General features: G+C 62.1%; 2 protein-coding genes across 9 annotated transcripts; one reads left to right on the forward strand and one right to left on the reverse strand.

The window, feature by feature from the left end:
• Positions 1 to 390: 390 nt before the first annotated feature.
• On the reverse strand, positions 391 to 4,792 carry GPR137 (G protein-coupled receptor 137). Of its 7 annotated transcripts, none has more exons than XM_046644880.1 (8): positions 4,420 to 4,792; positions 2,945 to 3,323; positions 2,813 to 2,862; positions 1,882 to 2,107; positions 1,621 to 1,770; positions 1,367 to 1,495; positions 1,119 to 1,237; positions 391 to 746 (listed from the first exon to the last, which is right to left on the reverse strand). In XM_046644880.1, exons 2-8 carry the CDS (start codon positions 3,299 to 3,301, stop codon positions 476 to 478), a joined length of 1,302 nt encoding a protein of 433 aa, XP_046500836.1. In that variant the 5' UTR covers positions 3,302 to 3,323; positions 4,420 to 4,792; the 3' UTR covers positions 391 to 475. The 7 variants fall into 7 exon arrangements, with proteins under 7 accessions (XP_046500836.1, XP_046500835.1, XP_046500838.1 ...); XM_046644879.1 differs by lacking the exon at positions 4,420 to 4,792 and adding an exon at positions 3,821 to 4,294; XM_046644882.1 differs by lacking the exon at positions 4,420 to 4,792 and having other exon boundaries at positions 1,119 to 1,210; positions 2,945 to 4,302.
• Positions 4,793 to 5,012: 220 nt separating this feature from the next.
• BAD (BCL2 associated agonist of cell death) lies at positions 5,013 to 14,321 on the forward strand. 2 transcript variants are annotated; one of them, XM_046644887.1, is made up of 4 exons: positions 5,013 to 5,180; positions 5,472 to 5,666; positions 13,019 to 13,209; positions 13,824 to 14,321. In XM_046644887.1, exons 2-4 carry the CDS (start codon positions 5,480 to 5,482, stop codon positions 13,947 to 13,949), a joined length of 504 nt encoding a protein of 167 aa, XP_046500843.1. In that variant the 5' UTR covers positions 5,013 to 5,180; positions 5,472 to 5,479; the 3' UTR covers positions 13,950 to 14,321. The 2 variants fall into 2 exon arrangements, with proteins under 2 accessions (XP_046500843.1, XP_046500844.1); XM_046644888.1 differs by lacking the exon at positions 5,013 to 5,180 and adding an exon at positions 5,223 to 5,366.
• The last annotated feature ends 197 nt before the right edge of the window (positions 14,322 to 14,518 follow it).

Raw genomic sequence — 14,518 nt, forward strand, 5'->3', positions numbered from 1 at the left:
ACATGCCCTGGACCAGCCCCTGGACCTGAAGGCCAGGTTGGACATGATGATAAGGAAACGGGGTCTCCAGAAGTCCCAATTCACAGGGGGGCAAGAGGTGTAATAGCCACATAACCACGGAGCCATGGGACCCAAAAGGGGGGACACGGTTCCTGGACCTGGAGATGGAAGGCTTCCTAAAGGAAGTGACATTTGGAACAGGTCTTGAGGAAAGAGTAGAAAGTGTTCGAGCGGGAGGCGCTGGAGTGGGAGCAGGGCCCTTCCTCCCCCTCAGCCGGCAGGGTCCTCCCTCTCCCTACCCAGCAGCCCCCGCCAAGGGCCAGTGTCTGATCAGCCTTCAGCTAAACAGGTGACAGGGTGAGAAATGCACAGCAGACAACTGACAGCCAATGAAAGGACGTGGGGCACAGACACTTTATTGAGTGGCAAATGCAGGAGAGGTAGGTGGCTCCAGTGTCGAAGCAGAGGTGGCAGGTCATGCCAGGGTGCTGTGGGCATCTGGCAACCAGGGCCACGCCCCCATCCTAGGGGACGGCAGAAGCTCACTACGACAGGAGTAGCAAGGAGCCGGCCAGGGGAGGAGGCAGCCACAGCCCCCGGGATCCTGGGCAAGAAGCGGCAGATGAACTTGGCACAGAGGCCTAGGGTGGGAGGACTGGGGTGTGGGTGTTCTGGGGGGAAACGGAGGGGGATCACGTCTGTGGGGTGGAGTAGAGACTGTGGTGGTGGCCGCCCGGTCCCAGCACCTGGGAGAAGAGCAGAGGAGTGGTCCGCGTCTGGCTGCCCCCGCACCAGCCTGGCTCCCGCCCGATGGCGCCGTACCAGCTGCCGGAGCCTAGGCTGCCCGACATGCTGCAGGCAGAGAAACACGGTCAGCCCCAGGGCAGTGACCAGGGCCACATTCACAAGAGCTGGGGGAGGGAGGGCCTTAGAAGAGAGCCCAGTGACCCAGCCCTCCAGGACCACAGCTTGAGCCCTCGAGACTGTGGCAAACTGCATCTTGGGGCAAGATGTAGAAAGAAACCAGAGGGGAACTCACCTGGTACAGAAGGGAACTGAAACCTATAATGGGGGGTGGGGGGAGCCCAGGGGTCCCGAGGCGGGGCCAGGGCTCCTACCTGGTGCTCTCGCCCTGGCTGTGCTCCCAGGAGCAGCCCTCGTCCTCGCAGTGCCCGGCCCGGTCGAAGAAATAGGAACGGGAGCCAAAGACCTGCCCGTTGAGGATGCGACTGGTGCTCTGGGGGAGGAAGCCGCCATGGATGCTTCCTCCTGCCCCCGACTGGCTTCCCACGAACCCCCCCACCCCCCGCCCGCCCCGGGGGCCAGCCCAGGATTCCCAGAGCCACTTCTCTCCACTGGCCCTCACCAGGTCCTGCGGGGGCCGGTGCACCCGGAAGAAGCCCACCAGCAGGGTGGTGGGCAGCAGCTCCCACACAAAGAGGATGAGGCCAAACACCAGGTAGCCCTTGTTCCCCAGGTCATTCACCAGGTCCGCCTGTGGGAAGGCAGGGCCTGGTGCCAGTCCGCAGTGGTGCGGTGGGGCACCCGGACAGGGCCCAGGCCAGCAGGGGGCCAGGAGCCACGGCTACTAAGGAGGCAGCAGATGTGCCAAATGCCCACCTGGTCAGAGACGTTGTACCAGTCGTAATCAAAGGCGTCCAACCGGCTCCGGGGGGCCAGGGCTAGGGCCGCTAGGTTATAGCAGGCCCGGCTGGCATAGAGCAGGACCATGGCACCACCCATCGCGGCCGCCTGACACACACTGGTCCCCTGGCACGGATGACAACAGGGGACCCTCAGGGAGGGGAGGCTCTAGCCTCCTCTCTAACCTGAAGACCCTGCCCAGAGACCCCAGAGGACACCCAGCACTTGTGACCCTACCTTGGCCTCCAGGTAGATGCTGGTGGTGGGGGCCCGCCGGGCGACAAGGCAGAGGCAGGCGGCCAGAGAGAGGGCGCAGATGACAAAGAGGGAGTCGCTCACCAGGACTCGCACCAGCAGGAGGGCCCAGGGCTGTGCCCGGCGCCGGCGCGACAGCACAGCACAGAGCACATTCACCAGCAGAAAGAGCAGCGAGGCCCCCACGAAGGCCCCTCGGACGGCCAGCCTGCGGCCCACAGGACAGTCAGCCCCAGACGACGGCCCTGGGTGCTCAACCACCCCACCTCCCCCAGGAGGTCCTCGGCCAATCAGAACCAATTCAGTCTGAAGACTGCCCCTCCAGTCTTACAGATGGGGAAACTGAGGCCCAACGAGGTCAGATGGTGACTGACCGCTGAAGGAGCACTGGACTGGGAGTCAGAAATCTGGGTTTAAGCCCTGGCTCTGCCTTCTGCCAGATCTCTGAGCTTCAATGTGTTGCTTTACCCTGCGGGGCCTCAGTTTCTTCATCTCTCAAATGCCGATAGTAATAGTCTCAGGGGTAAGTTGTAAAAATTAAAGACGTTTGTGCAAGCTCTTCATAAACTGGAAAACCTTATACAAATGACAGGAGACTCGCTGCCCAAGGTCACCCAGAAGTGCAGCCTGACTTTGGAGCTTCCAAGGGCTACAGCCTCCGGCTTTTCCTCCATCATGGATGGCACTGGCACCCTCTCCCCTCAGTCCGTCACGACTGTTTCTATTATGATTGCCCCTCAAGTATGCAACGCCTCTGCTGAGCCATCGCCCCAGGTGCCTAACTTCTCCAAACTCTTTCACAAACGCTCCTAGGGTTGTCCTTGCCTCAGCCCTACGAGGGGGAAGGGATGGACACCAGGCTGCTCCCGCCCCTGGCCTGGGGGCTGAGCCCACCAGTGTCCCAAGTACTTACAAGCCTCGGCTCATCTCTGGCCGACGCTTCGCCTTGGCCTTGAACACCACCTGGGAGCAGAGATGCCCATCATTCCTCTGGGCTCCTGGAGCTTGCCACCCACCGCGCACCCCGACCCGTGACCACGGTTACCTGGGCAAAGTAGAGGTTCATAAGCGTCAGTGTGAAGAACTGGAGGCAGACAGGGCAGCAGTAGAGAAGCCAGAAGGGCAGGGGCCCCAGGCGGTTGGCACGGGGGGTGTCTCGGAAGTAGAAGGAGAAGAGGGTGGTACGCAGGGCAGCCCAGAGCAGACAGAGCGCCAGGAACACCGTCTGGTAGCTGAGACGTTTGTGCCCATACAGCAGCACCAGCCAGAGCTGGGCATAGACGGAGAAGAAGAGGAGGGCATAGAGCGTGGTGTAGGCCGCCGTCAGCCCCAGGGTCACGGCCGGGGGCAGCGCCGGCACCAGCCCAGCCGCAGGCACCAGGCCAGACAGGTTACTCTCCATGTCAGGGAGGGAGGCCTGAATCCTGGGGACAGAGATGGAGGAGCTGGCAGGGGGCCAGGGAAATAAATACGGAGGGGTGGGAGGTGCGGGGTGCAGAGACGGAGATGGGGAGCTCAGGAGGGACGAAGTTGCGCCTCACCGGGCCCTCCCCCCTCAGCAGAGGGGCCCTTGCCCTTGCAGCGGGGCACGGGCAGCCTGGAGCGTGCGCCCCTCACTCAGGGGCATGGAAGGACAGTCTCTCCTCTCCAGGGTAGTGGAGGGAGGTGGGGGGTGTCTCCCCTGGGCCACCCCAGAGCCGGGGTGGGGGAGCGCAGAGCCTGAAGGAAAGAGGTCCCCGGTAGCTCGAGTCGGCCCGACAGGAGGGGGAGAGCCGGCCGATGCCCGTGGGCTCAAGGCAGCGGCCGCTGCAGGGGGCGTTCAACGCCCGGCTCTCCCCCTCCCCAAAGAGGGGTTCTCTCCCCTCCAATGATCCGGATGGGGAGGGCCTCTGCCTTCCGTCCTCGGGATTCTAGACGCTACCTCCACCCCACCCCCACTGCGTCCACGCTCCAGCCGCGGGGGGCGGGAGGAGGCCGACGCCGGGTCCTCAGGCCGCCGCTGGGGGAGCCGGCTCCGGTCGCTGGGACCCGGGGCTCCGGCTCCCCGGCTCCCGCTGCTCCGCCCCCTCTTGCGCCTGCGCGGGCGCCGTTCGCTACGCAAATTGCGCAGGGTCTGGCCCCGGCTGCGCAGCCGGGCGCCGCGCCCGGCGCGGAGCCGTTCGAGAATGGGCGCGGGCTACGCCGCCGGCGGGCGCCCGGGGTTACGAGAGGCGGCGGGCGGCCGGGACGCTGGGGCCGCGCCACATCCGGCGGGCGCCCGGGTGGGCCGTGCCCGGGGCCAGCGGCCCGTGCTGGTCTCGGGGGCCGCCAGTCCCCATGCTGCTCTTCCTCATCCTCAAACCGAGTTCGCGCCTCCCGGCTGGGGGCGGCAACGACTTCCCCTCACCCGGTCCCTGAAGGAAACTTCCGCCCACAGCCAAGATGGCCCCCGGGCCCCGCCCCCTGGGCCTCGCCTGCTGTCCCCGCAGTCCCCGCGCTGCCCGCCGCCCCACGCCCTGGCCGGCCGCGGCTCCCGCTCACCTGGCCGGCCGCCTGCCAGGCGCCAAGCCCCCGCGAGGCCTACGGTCACCCGCACAGGGGGCCCTGTCCCCTCTCCTGCGCCGGGGCAGCCATCCCGCCGGGGAGGAGGCTCCCTCGCTTATCTCCAGGGCTCCCGCGCTGGCGTGGGGAGGGGTGCCCCTGCTGCGGGCGGTGGGAGGTTCCCACGGGGGGAGGCGGAGGGCGCGGGACTTCCCGACCCGGCCACCCTTCTAGATGGGACAGTGACAGTAGCAACGACAGTCGCATCTGGCGGCTGAGCTTCAATGACGGCTTTGCCAAGTGCTTTCACCCACAGGAATCACCACTCGGTTTATAACGCTCACTGCCTCCTGAGGGAGGTGTCATTGTCCCCCTTTTACAGGGGTAGGGACTAAGGCCCAGAGGGGCCGAAGGACTTGTCAGCAGAAGCTGGTCTCCAGGTTCCCCATGGGGACCCCAGAGAACCCCTCCCCTGCTCCCACACACGCCCAGGGCACGAGGAAGTCGACAGCCGAGCATCCGGAGACGAGGAGGGGACCCAGGAAAGAAGGCGGGGGGCGGAGAGCCGGTCCGGCGGCGGGGGCGGGGCCCGGGCCGGGAGCGGCCCCGCCTCCCGGCCAGCCCTAGTGACATTTCGAGAGCTCATTGGGCCGGGTCGGTGACAGTTTCCGTTGCCCAGGCAACTAGGGCCGGGCTCCCTCTGTGTTAGAGGGAGGCGGCGGCGGCGGGCCCGGGTCAGGGCCTTCCAGCTCGGGCTTGGGGTGAGACCTGTGTGCGGTCACACGGGCGGGTCAGGCCGGGGCCTGGGTAGGGGCCTGGGGCTGCGCCACCGCACCAGGGCTCCGAGAGGAGATTTAGGTCCTGGGTGGACAATCTGAGCTTCCTGCCCGGCCAGATTCAGCGGCCAAATGGGGGCCTGGGAGGCAGGGCGGACCTGGGGCTCTAAGGTGGGAGAGGGGGCCAAAGGAGACTGCCTTTACCCTCCTACCACCCCCACCGGCCACCGTTTGCCCGAGAGCGTGGCCTAACTACCTACCATCTTGCCCCTACAGCCCAGAGCATGTTCCAGATCCCAGAGTTTGAGCAGAGTGAGCCAGAAGACTCCAGCCCTGCAGATAGGGGCCTGGGCCCCAGCCCTACGGGGGACTGGCCCTCAGACCCGGTCAGGCACCAGCGGACAGCCCCAGGCCTCCTGGGGGAAGCTGGTCACCAGCAGGGGCAGCCGGCCAGCAGCAGCCACCATGGAGGTAGGCACCCCCAAACACAACCACTTGCCTGCCCACCTTGCCCTCAGGCCAGGAGCTCGCACCCCGGCCACCTCCACACTCACTGGGTGACTTTGAGTAAGTCCCCAACCTCTCTGTGCCTCAGTTTCCTCTTCTGTTAAAACAGAGCAGTTAATCACCGCCATTGCAGGGCTGTTGGGATGATTAGCAGGAATATATAGGAAGCAATTGTAGCGCCGGTGCTGAGTAAATGCTCAAAGAATGTGGCTGTTAGTGAAGGGCCAGGACAGAAATCTGAGAGGCAGGCAGTGAGCCAGAAATGGGAAGTGACTTGCCTAAGGTCACACTTGCTTGGCGTTTCCTTTGCTAAGAAGCAGGGCTGGAAGGCTCCAGATTGCGCGGCCCCAGGCTGGTGCTTTCCCTGGGATGGGCCTCCTAGTCCCTAGAATGTTCCTTCCCGCCCTGTGGCTCACAGCCAAGCCGGGCCTAGGGCCTATCCTCGCAGGTTGCCAGGGGCGGGTGAGCTCAAGAGGCAGACAGCCCTCCAGGGCAGTGGGTCTGTGTGGGGGTGGGGAAGCACAGGCCGCCCTCCAAGCTCCCCAGGGAGGCCCAGCGCCAAGATGGCAGGATGGGCACTGGCCTGGGAGGGCAGTGGGCATTTCTTGGGGATCCCACCTCCCCAGTGCCCAGCACCAGCCTTGGCCCCTGGAACCACCAGAGAGATCTTCTGGGAAGAAAAATCATGGCCCTGGCCTGCTGAAGCCTAGATGGCCCCCTCCTGAGGCCTCCTTCCCAGGCCTCTCCCACACTGTCGGAGGAACTCCACCAGCCTTAACTTCCAGATCTTTGCACTTGCTGTTTTCCGCCCCCCTGCCCCCACCTGGCTGTTCCTCCTCATCCTCTGTATCACGTGCTTAATACGTGCCACGTGCTGGTGCAGCTGCCAGGGGCACATCAGTAACAGAAGAGATAAAAGTCCTTGCTCTCATGGTGCCTACACTGTCGCCGGTGGGGGGGTGGGGGGCTGGCAAGCCATAAACCAGAAAATGACATAGCGCATTAGAAGATGACACGGATGACACGTCTGGGGGCAGCACGCCAGTCTGGACTTTCTCATTTGAATTCAGGGTACCGGGGGCCTGGGGGAGTGACTTTAAAGGAGGTGGTCAGGGTCGCCTTGCTAAGAGGCAGTATTTAAGCAAAGGCTGGAAGTGACCAGGGGGATGGGTGGGGTGAGCCACGCAGATATCTGTGGGGAGGGAAGGGTGCATGCAAAGGCCCTGGGGGCAGGATACACCCATCCAGGCCAGTGAGGGCAGGGGAGGGAAGCTGGAGATGCATTGAGTTAATGGAGGGGGGGTGGGGCAGCCAAGCAAGGCCTTGAAGGCCGAGGTAAGGACTTTGGCTTTACTTTGAGGGAAAACATAGGGCTTTGAGCAGCTGCAGGGTGATCTGAGTTTGGCCTCGAGAGAATCCTCAGGGCCTCTGTGTTGAGTCTGCAATAGGCAAAAGCAGTGGCAGGGCCGCAGCCTGTGTGAGAGTCCCTGCGAGGGAGGACGGCTTGTGCTGGGGCGGTGGCAGTCCAGGTGGTAAGGAGCTGGACTCTGGGTTTATTCTGAAGGTAGAGCTGGCAGGATTTGCTGCTGGACTGGATGTGGGGGTGAGGGAAAGCGAGGAGTTGAGGATGGCCACAAGGAACCCGGCCTGGACGCTCAGAAGGACAGGGTTGCTCCTAAGTGACATGGAGCTGAGGGGGACGGGGAGGATCAGGAGCCCAGCTGGGCCAGCCATGTTAGAGGTGCCTTGTGGCATCCACGTGGAGATTTCTAGAAGGGATGGGTCTGCGCAGGATTCAGGCACATGCGAGTTGTCACTCACTGGTATAGTGCTCTCTGAGGCCCAGGGAGCCAGTGTGGACAGGAGGGGACCTGGGCTGAGCCTGGGGCTCTAGGCTTCAGAGGGTGGCAGAAGGGGAGGCGCCAGCCCTGGGGTCTGAGAAGGTGCGAGCAGGGAGGAGAGAGGGACCCAGAGCCTGCAGGGCCAGCCTGGTCAGGAGTGGAGCTGAACCCGGAGATGGTTCTGCGAGGGCCGCTCGCTGGAGGCGGGCTCGCAGCAGAGCGCTGGAGTTGACAAGTTGGAGCCACTGCCGTTTTGATGGGGAGGTGAGCAGGAGACAGAAGGAGAGCCCACTCTTGGCAGCTGCTCCGGTAAGGAGGAGCTGAGGGGTGGGCGGCAGCTGAAGGCCCAAGGAGAGGCAAGGAAGGGTGGGTTTATTATTTTTTTTAGGATAGAAAGGGAAAAGAAAAGAGCATCTTGATAAGCTGATGGGAGTAACTTGGGAGGGAGGGAAATACAGATGATGCAGAAGAGAGGGGAGACTTGCTGGAGAGATGTCCTTGAGTGAGAGAGAGGGGTCTGGTGCCCAGCGGAGGGGCGGCTCAGCTAGGGGCAGGGCAGTGGACATGGCGGGGAGATAACCTCGTGGAAACTAGAAGTTTCTGTTGTGGGTGCTTCCAATTTCTCAGTAAAAGGAAGCCAGGTCATGAGCCAGGGGTGAGGGTGGGGGCCAAGGGGAGAGAGGAGCAGGTGGGAAGTGGTCGTTGCTCTGAAGCGCGGGAGGAGTGCCAGCAACGTCAAGGGCGCCACTGGGTCTGTGGCTGTGAATTTGAACTGGGGGCACGGCTGCGCTTCTCTCCAGCACACTGGCCACACCGGGGCCAGTGGGAGCCAGTGGGTGGGCGTCAGCCAGGGCTGTGTTTGTCTCGGCGCCGTGAGAGGGGTGGGGGCGTGAGGGCGAGTGCAAGGGAGCAAACAGCTGGTGCGGGGTGTGAGTGGGAGCCTTGTAGAGTCAGGGTACCAGGGAGGGAGCCGGACAGGTAGGAGATGGCGGCGAGCCCGTGGGAGGCTTGGGATGGTTATTGATGGTGACAGGCCTAGGTCCTGCCCATGGGAATGAGAGTGAGGGGAGGGGTGGAGAAGGAGGGCGAGGGACGAAAGGCTAGGAGGTAGGAGGGACCACTCTGGTCCCCTGAATGAAGTAGGACAGGAAAGGTGATGGGGAGAGTGGCAGGGAGCTGAGTAACCTCCTGCACAAACTGGGGGTGCGACCTGGGCAGGGGCTGGTGGCACAGCTGAGAAACTAGATTTGGGAGCGGGGGGAGCAGAATTTCTGGAGCAGAAATAAGGAGCCAAGGGGACGTCTCTCGCAGCCCCAGACCCAGCCATGAGGAGGGCTGCACGGGGTAGAGCCACCATTCAAGAGGACCACACAAGATTTCTTAAACTTTTGACTTAGTTTTCAAGGTCTAAAAAGCAAGTGACTTTTCCATAACAGATCCACAAGTGCCAATGGCCTGCTAGAGCCACAGGGCCATTGTCCCCTCCAGATGGGCAGGGCCCCTGCCGCCTGGCCCCTTCTGGACTGGACTGCAGGGGTCCCCAGGGCAGGGACTGTGGCCACCCTGCGTGCCGTGGCAGCCCCAGCGCAGAGCCCAGTGCCTCTGGGGCGGGCAGATGCGTGGTGAGCTGCGGGGCGTGGATGGCAGCGAGGGGGGAAGGACACCCAGTGGGAGAAGCAGCCCAGCGCCGGCTCTGCGCCAGGCTGCAGGGTTCAGACGCCACTCCACCCTGTTAGCAGCTTTAGCTTGAGCAAGTTAGTTAACGTTCTTTGCCTCAGTTTCCTTATCTGTAAAACGGGCATAGAACCAGTCCCACTTCCTAGGGTTACAGTGAGGATCTGGTGAGTCAATAGAGGAACAGTGCCTGGCACAGGGAATCTTCGCTGTTACTATTACTGCGACTGTCGTTGTTATTGTTTCTATGAATTGGCCCAGGCTCTGAGCAGTCCTGCGGACTGCCACTCATTCAGCGGGGACAGGGATGTGAAAAACCAATGCCCCCTCATGGCGGACAAGTGAAGTATAGGTTAGAACCAGAATGGAAGGGCCTTGTAGACCACGCCGAGGAGTTTGGGCTTTATCTTATAGGCAATGGGGAGCCATTGAAGGTTTCAGGCAGAGGACAGACATGGTTGAGTTTAGAGCAGGGGTTGTCAAACCACAGCCACAAGCTAAATCCCTCTTTTTTTGTACAGCCCATGAGCTAAGATCGGTTTTGACATTTTTAAATAGTTGTCAAAATTCCAAAGAACACTATTTCCTAACACGTGAAAATTCTATGAAATTCAGATTTTAGTGTCCCTAAATACAATTTTAGTGGGATATAGCAACACACAGTCATTGCTGTCTTGTTTATAGTTTCTTTCAAGTTCTAACCACAAAGTTGAGTGACTGGCAGACTTTGTGGCCTGCAGTGCCCAAAATATTTACTCTCTGGTTCTTGACAGAAGACAGTCTCTGGCCGCTGCTGGAGAGCGTTTTCTGACCTCGTCAGCTCTGAGCAAGATGGGGTATGTTTTTGCAGGCCGCTAAGGGGCTTTGTACCCCAAATGGTTTTAGGGTGCACAGGGAGTCCGGGCAGAGGCCTGCAGGTGCCTGACGCTGACAGGCAGCCAGGCCTGCTCAGGGCAGGGGCCGCACAGCCACCAGGCTGGGGGAAGGCAGTGCGAACACCTCATGTGGTAGGATCCAGACCAGCCCCGCCTGGGGGCCAAGCGCCACTGCCTCGAACAGGCTGGAGCACCACCATTTTAATGAAGTGTGCAAAGATGCTCACGGAGGCCTGAGCGTGCGTGTGTCCAGCCCCACCTGCTGACCCAGAAGCCCAGTGGGTAAGAAGGCAAAGCTGTGCTGGGGCCTGGCGGCTCTGTGGGAGGATGCCGAGTGGGCACCCACCCGTGCTCACACCCAGACCGGAGCCACGCCCCCTCCGCCCCCGCCCCTCCCAGAGTTGGGAGGCCACCTCTGCCCTGCCCAGGGCCCCTGGGGCTGAGAGCTCATTGAGGGTGGTTCCGGTTGGGGATGTCTGCCTCCCCCAGGGAGTTCACAGAAAATCCCTCAGGTTTTTTCCAGTAAATAGAAGGACACTTTTAAAAGTTCAGTTTACAAAAATGAGTGTCATTTAGACAATGGCTGGCTTGGTATCGCCAAATCCATGGCTTTGGTGAAAATCCTCCACCCCACAGGATAGGCTCCTGGGAGGGCTGGCACTCACAGAAGGCCCAGGGGTGCCCTCCCCAACCTGGGCCCCCAAGGTGGCCCGTGGTGCTGCTGGAGGGAGCTTGGGGCATGAGAGTTAACACACAGGCCCCGGAGCCAGACAGGTTGGGTTTGGATCCCAGCTCTACTGCCTACCAGCTGTGTGACCTTGGGCAAGTTACTTACCCACTCTGTGCCTCAGTTTTCTCCTCTGCAAAATGGGGATGGTGAGTAACCCCTCATAGGGTGCGATGAGGACGTAATGAATTAACACACGGGAAGCACTTCCACCCTGACACGGTGACTGCTCTTCTCCTTGTTCCGATTCCTGGGCAATGGGGCCGTGTCCGGACCAAATGCCCATCTGCACGTCACTCACCTTCCAACTCTTGGGCCTTGCCTGTCAGGTGCAGTGGGTGTGTGGATCCTTAGAGCTATTGCAGGAGGGTAATAGCTGACGTTGCCTAAGCACTTAAGTGGCCAGGAAGGGTGTGCCAGCTCTGTGACCTTGGGAAAGTTCCCGACCTCATCCATGAAACAGGGAGAACTTGGTGTCCACCCCACTGAGAGCTTCGAGGCTTTAGGAGGTGAAAGGGGCAGAGGAGGATGCTCTCCTTGTCTCCTTGGTTCCCAGGGGGTCCTGGGAGATGGGGGCTGCCCCCATTTCATAAAGGAAGACACTGAGGCCCCAACGGGTTAGAGAAAGAGCCCGAGGTCACCAAGCAGCAACAGAGTCAAGGGGGCCGCCTGGCTACGGACCCCTGCCTCACGGCCCAGGCCCCACAGACCTGGAAAGCCTGCAGACAGGCCTGTTTTTACCAGGGCTCCTTCTGTTCCCGGCTCCTCCAGCCCCAAGCCCCAATCCCGCCTCCTGACCTGGCTGCATGTCCCCACGGCCGCCCCGCTCCTCAGGACTTCATGGTGTCCCTGCCTGACCTTAGGCCTGGGCTTCGGCGAAGCTCAGGACAGCCCGGCGCTCTGCCCACTCTCAGCCCAGGCCTTTCACCATCCAGCCCTCTCTTCCCTTCTTGTGACCTTGGGCAAGTTACTTCTCTGGAGCTGGGACCCAGGGAGACCCTGCAGCCCCTGGAGCTGGCCCACAGGGCTCTGGGGGAGGACAAGGCACCGTTATCCCCTGACTTCAGAACCTGGCCTAAATCTTACTTCCTCCAAGACGGCTTCCCTGATGGCCGCCGAGGAGGCCCCCTGCACTTGCTCCGCACTGTCTTTCCCTCTATTACTCAGCTCTGGGTTTGGGCTCCTGGGAGTGGTTCTAGGTCTTGGGTGGTCTGGGTAGGGGGGTGGGCTTAGGAGGAGAGGGGGCCCGGCATGCAGTACAAAGGTCAGACAAACTCAGGGCACAGGGGAGGGGCCTCTCTGAATAGGGACCCATCATGCCCCGCAACCGACAAAGCACTTCCACACTCTTTATTTTATGTGACTGGGAGTGAGGTCCAGGCTTATCCCACAGAGGTGAGGACACGGGCTCAGAGTCGAAGGGGGGCTGCACAGCGGAGCTTAATGACTCATCTTGGGCTCTGGATTCCAACAAACCTCCAGGGGCTTCCAGCTGCAAAGCTGCACAGCTGTGCCGCCCTGGGCAAGCCTCAGCCTCTCTCACCTCTGGCTTCTCATCGGTAAAATGGAAGTGATGTTAGTGCTCCCCTCCCAGATGCTTAGGAGGGTAATGAGGTCATGCCTGGGGCCCAGCACAGAGTGAGTGCCACCTAAAAAAGTCAACAGACCGTTGGGGATGTTTTCTCCAAAGTGAGTGCTGTGGGCGGTGCAGACATGTGGCTGCCAGATGCTTGTTCTCCAGGGGCCCAAGGTCTCTTGGGGCCACCAGGGTGAGACTAATGGGCCCCCCAGGTCCCCTGCAGAGCTGGAGTTGAGGCCTGTCCGGCTGGGGCAGGGCACCTCCTCATCCAGGGGACGGTTTCCTCTGCTGGAAAGTGGGGACAATGAAAGAGCTAACCACCCAGGAGCTGCTGGGAGGCCTCATGGTCTGGCACTAATAACTCGTTCTTATGCCCTTATTTTGTGCCAGGCACAGAGGAAGGTCATTTTATACACTAAGGGCCTGGCCCATTATTGGGGCTCAATTAAGATTTGTGGGATTAATGAGAAGTTAATTCAAATCTTCACAAAGGCCCCATGAGCTTCCCTGGATCCACCCGAGGGAACCGGGGCTCCGAGAGGTACAGCGACGTGCCCACACACATCAGCGGGCCACTGGCGCTGAGACGCCCGGCGCCCTACCCCCGACCCTCTCCGCAGGCGCTGGGGCGGTGGAGACCCGGAGTCGCCATAGCTCGTACCCCGAGGGGACCGAGGATGAAGGGATGGAAGGGGAGGAGCCCGGCCCCTTCCGGGGCCGCTCGCGCTCGGCGCCCCCCAACCTCTGGGCTGCACGACGCTACGGCCGCGAGCTCCGGAGGATGAGCGACGAGTTCCAGGGCTCCTTCCAGGTGAGCGCCGGCGTGGCGCGCACGCCCGGACCTCTTCTCCCAGGTCACCTCCCACTGGGCTGTCCCATCCGAGTCCCAGTGCACGTCGGGACTGACGTCTCAGGGCCCTTCCCCTCCCACGGGCCTGTCCCCAAGTCCCAGGGCATGCTGGGATCTGTAGTTCCAGGACACCTCCCCCCCCACCGGCCTGTCCCCGAGTCCCAGGGCATGCCGGGATCTGTAGTCCAGACCGCTCCGTACAAGCCCAAAGCTCCTGGGGTCCCCAAATCCTTGCAGCGCGAGGAATGCTGGCATCTGTGCTCCCCACCCGCCCCTTTCGGGTATCTGGGGCCCTTGGCCTCAACTTCAGAACCACTTCTTTAATTCTCGAGTGGCGGTCCCATTTTCCAGGTGCTAGGTCTCCGGCTCTGGTGCTAACATACAGGGTCGTAGGCTCTGTCCCCGCTCCCGGCGCGGAGTGTCTGGGGCCTAAGCAGTCCCATTCCTAAAGGCCCAAGCAAGCGACCTCCCGTGCCTAGGAAAGGGTCCGGGTACAGTGCATGCCGGGAGCTGTGGTCTTTTATCTTCCCGGGAGACGCTAACGTATTTAATCCTTTCCTCCTCCCACCCCGAAGGCACTTCCTCGCCCGAAGAGCGCGGGCACAGCGACGCAGATGCGGCAAAGCCCCAGCTGGACGCGCGCCATCCAGTCCTGGTGGGATCGGAACTTGGGGAGAGGAGGCTCCGCCCCCTCCCAGTGACCTTCCATCCACACCCCGAAACCCCCGCTCCAGCCGCCGCTGGCGGCCATCCTGGGTGTGGGCGGAAGTCCCTTCCGCGGGCCCTAAGCAAAGAGAGGATCCATTCTGTCTCCTTTGGAAGGAGGCGGTCTGACCCGAGGCCGACTCCCTTCCGAGCGTGCGAGGACCACGGAGGGTGCGACCCCGTCGGAAGCTTTTCCGCCCTTACCCGCCGGAAGTGGCCCCGTGACCCCGCCCCCGCGCCGGGCTGCCCCAGGCGCCTGCGCCAGGTTGCGAGCCGGGGTTAACCCCGACCTCCCCGGAGCCCTTTCCTCCGCGCGGGAGCAGTGGGCCGACGCGCCCGAACGTGCCAATAAAGTTCGCGTCCGTGTGGCCGCGTCTCCTCTGTCGTCGCCGGGGACTTTGCGGCGGCGAGGGCGTGCTGGCACCGACAGTTTCAGAGATGCCCCCGTTCTACACATAAGGGAAACTGAGGCTCTCTCTGAGTGACTTATGCTGGGACGGAGACCAGCAAGGGGGGAGGCGACGGGCAGAACCGGGGCTGCTGGACCTCGGGAGGCGGCGCGCGG

Source organism: Equus quagga, chromosome 17, assembly GCF_021613505.1.
Source record: "Equus quagga isolate Etosha38 chromosome 17, UCLA_HA_Equagga_1.0, whole genome shotgun sequence".
Classification (NCBI taxonomy): Eukaryota; Metazoa; Chordata; class Mammalia; order Perissodactyla; family Equidae; genus Equus; species Equus quagga.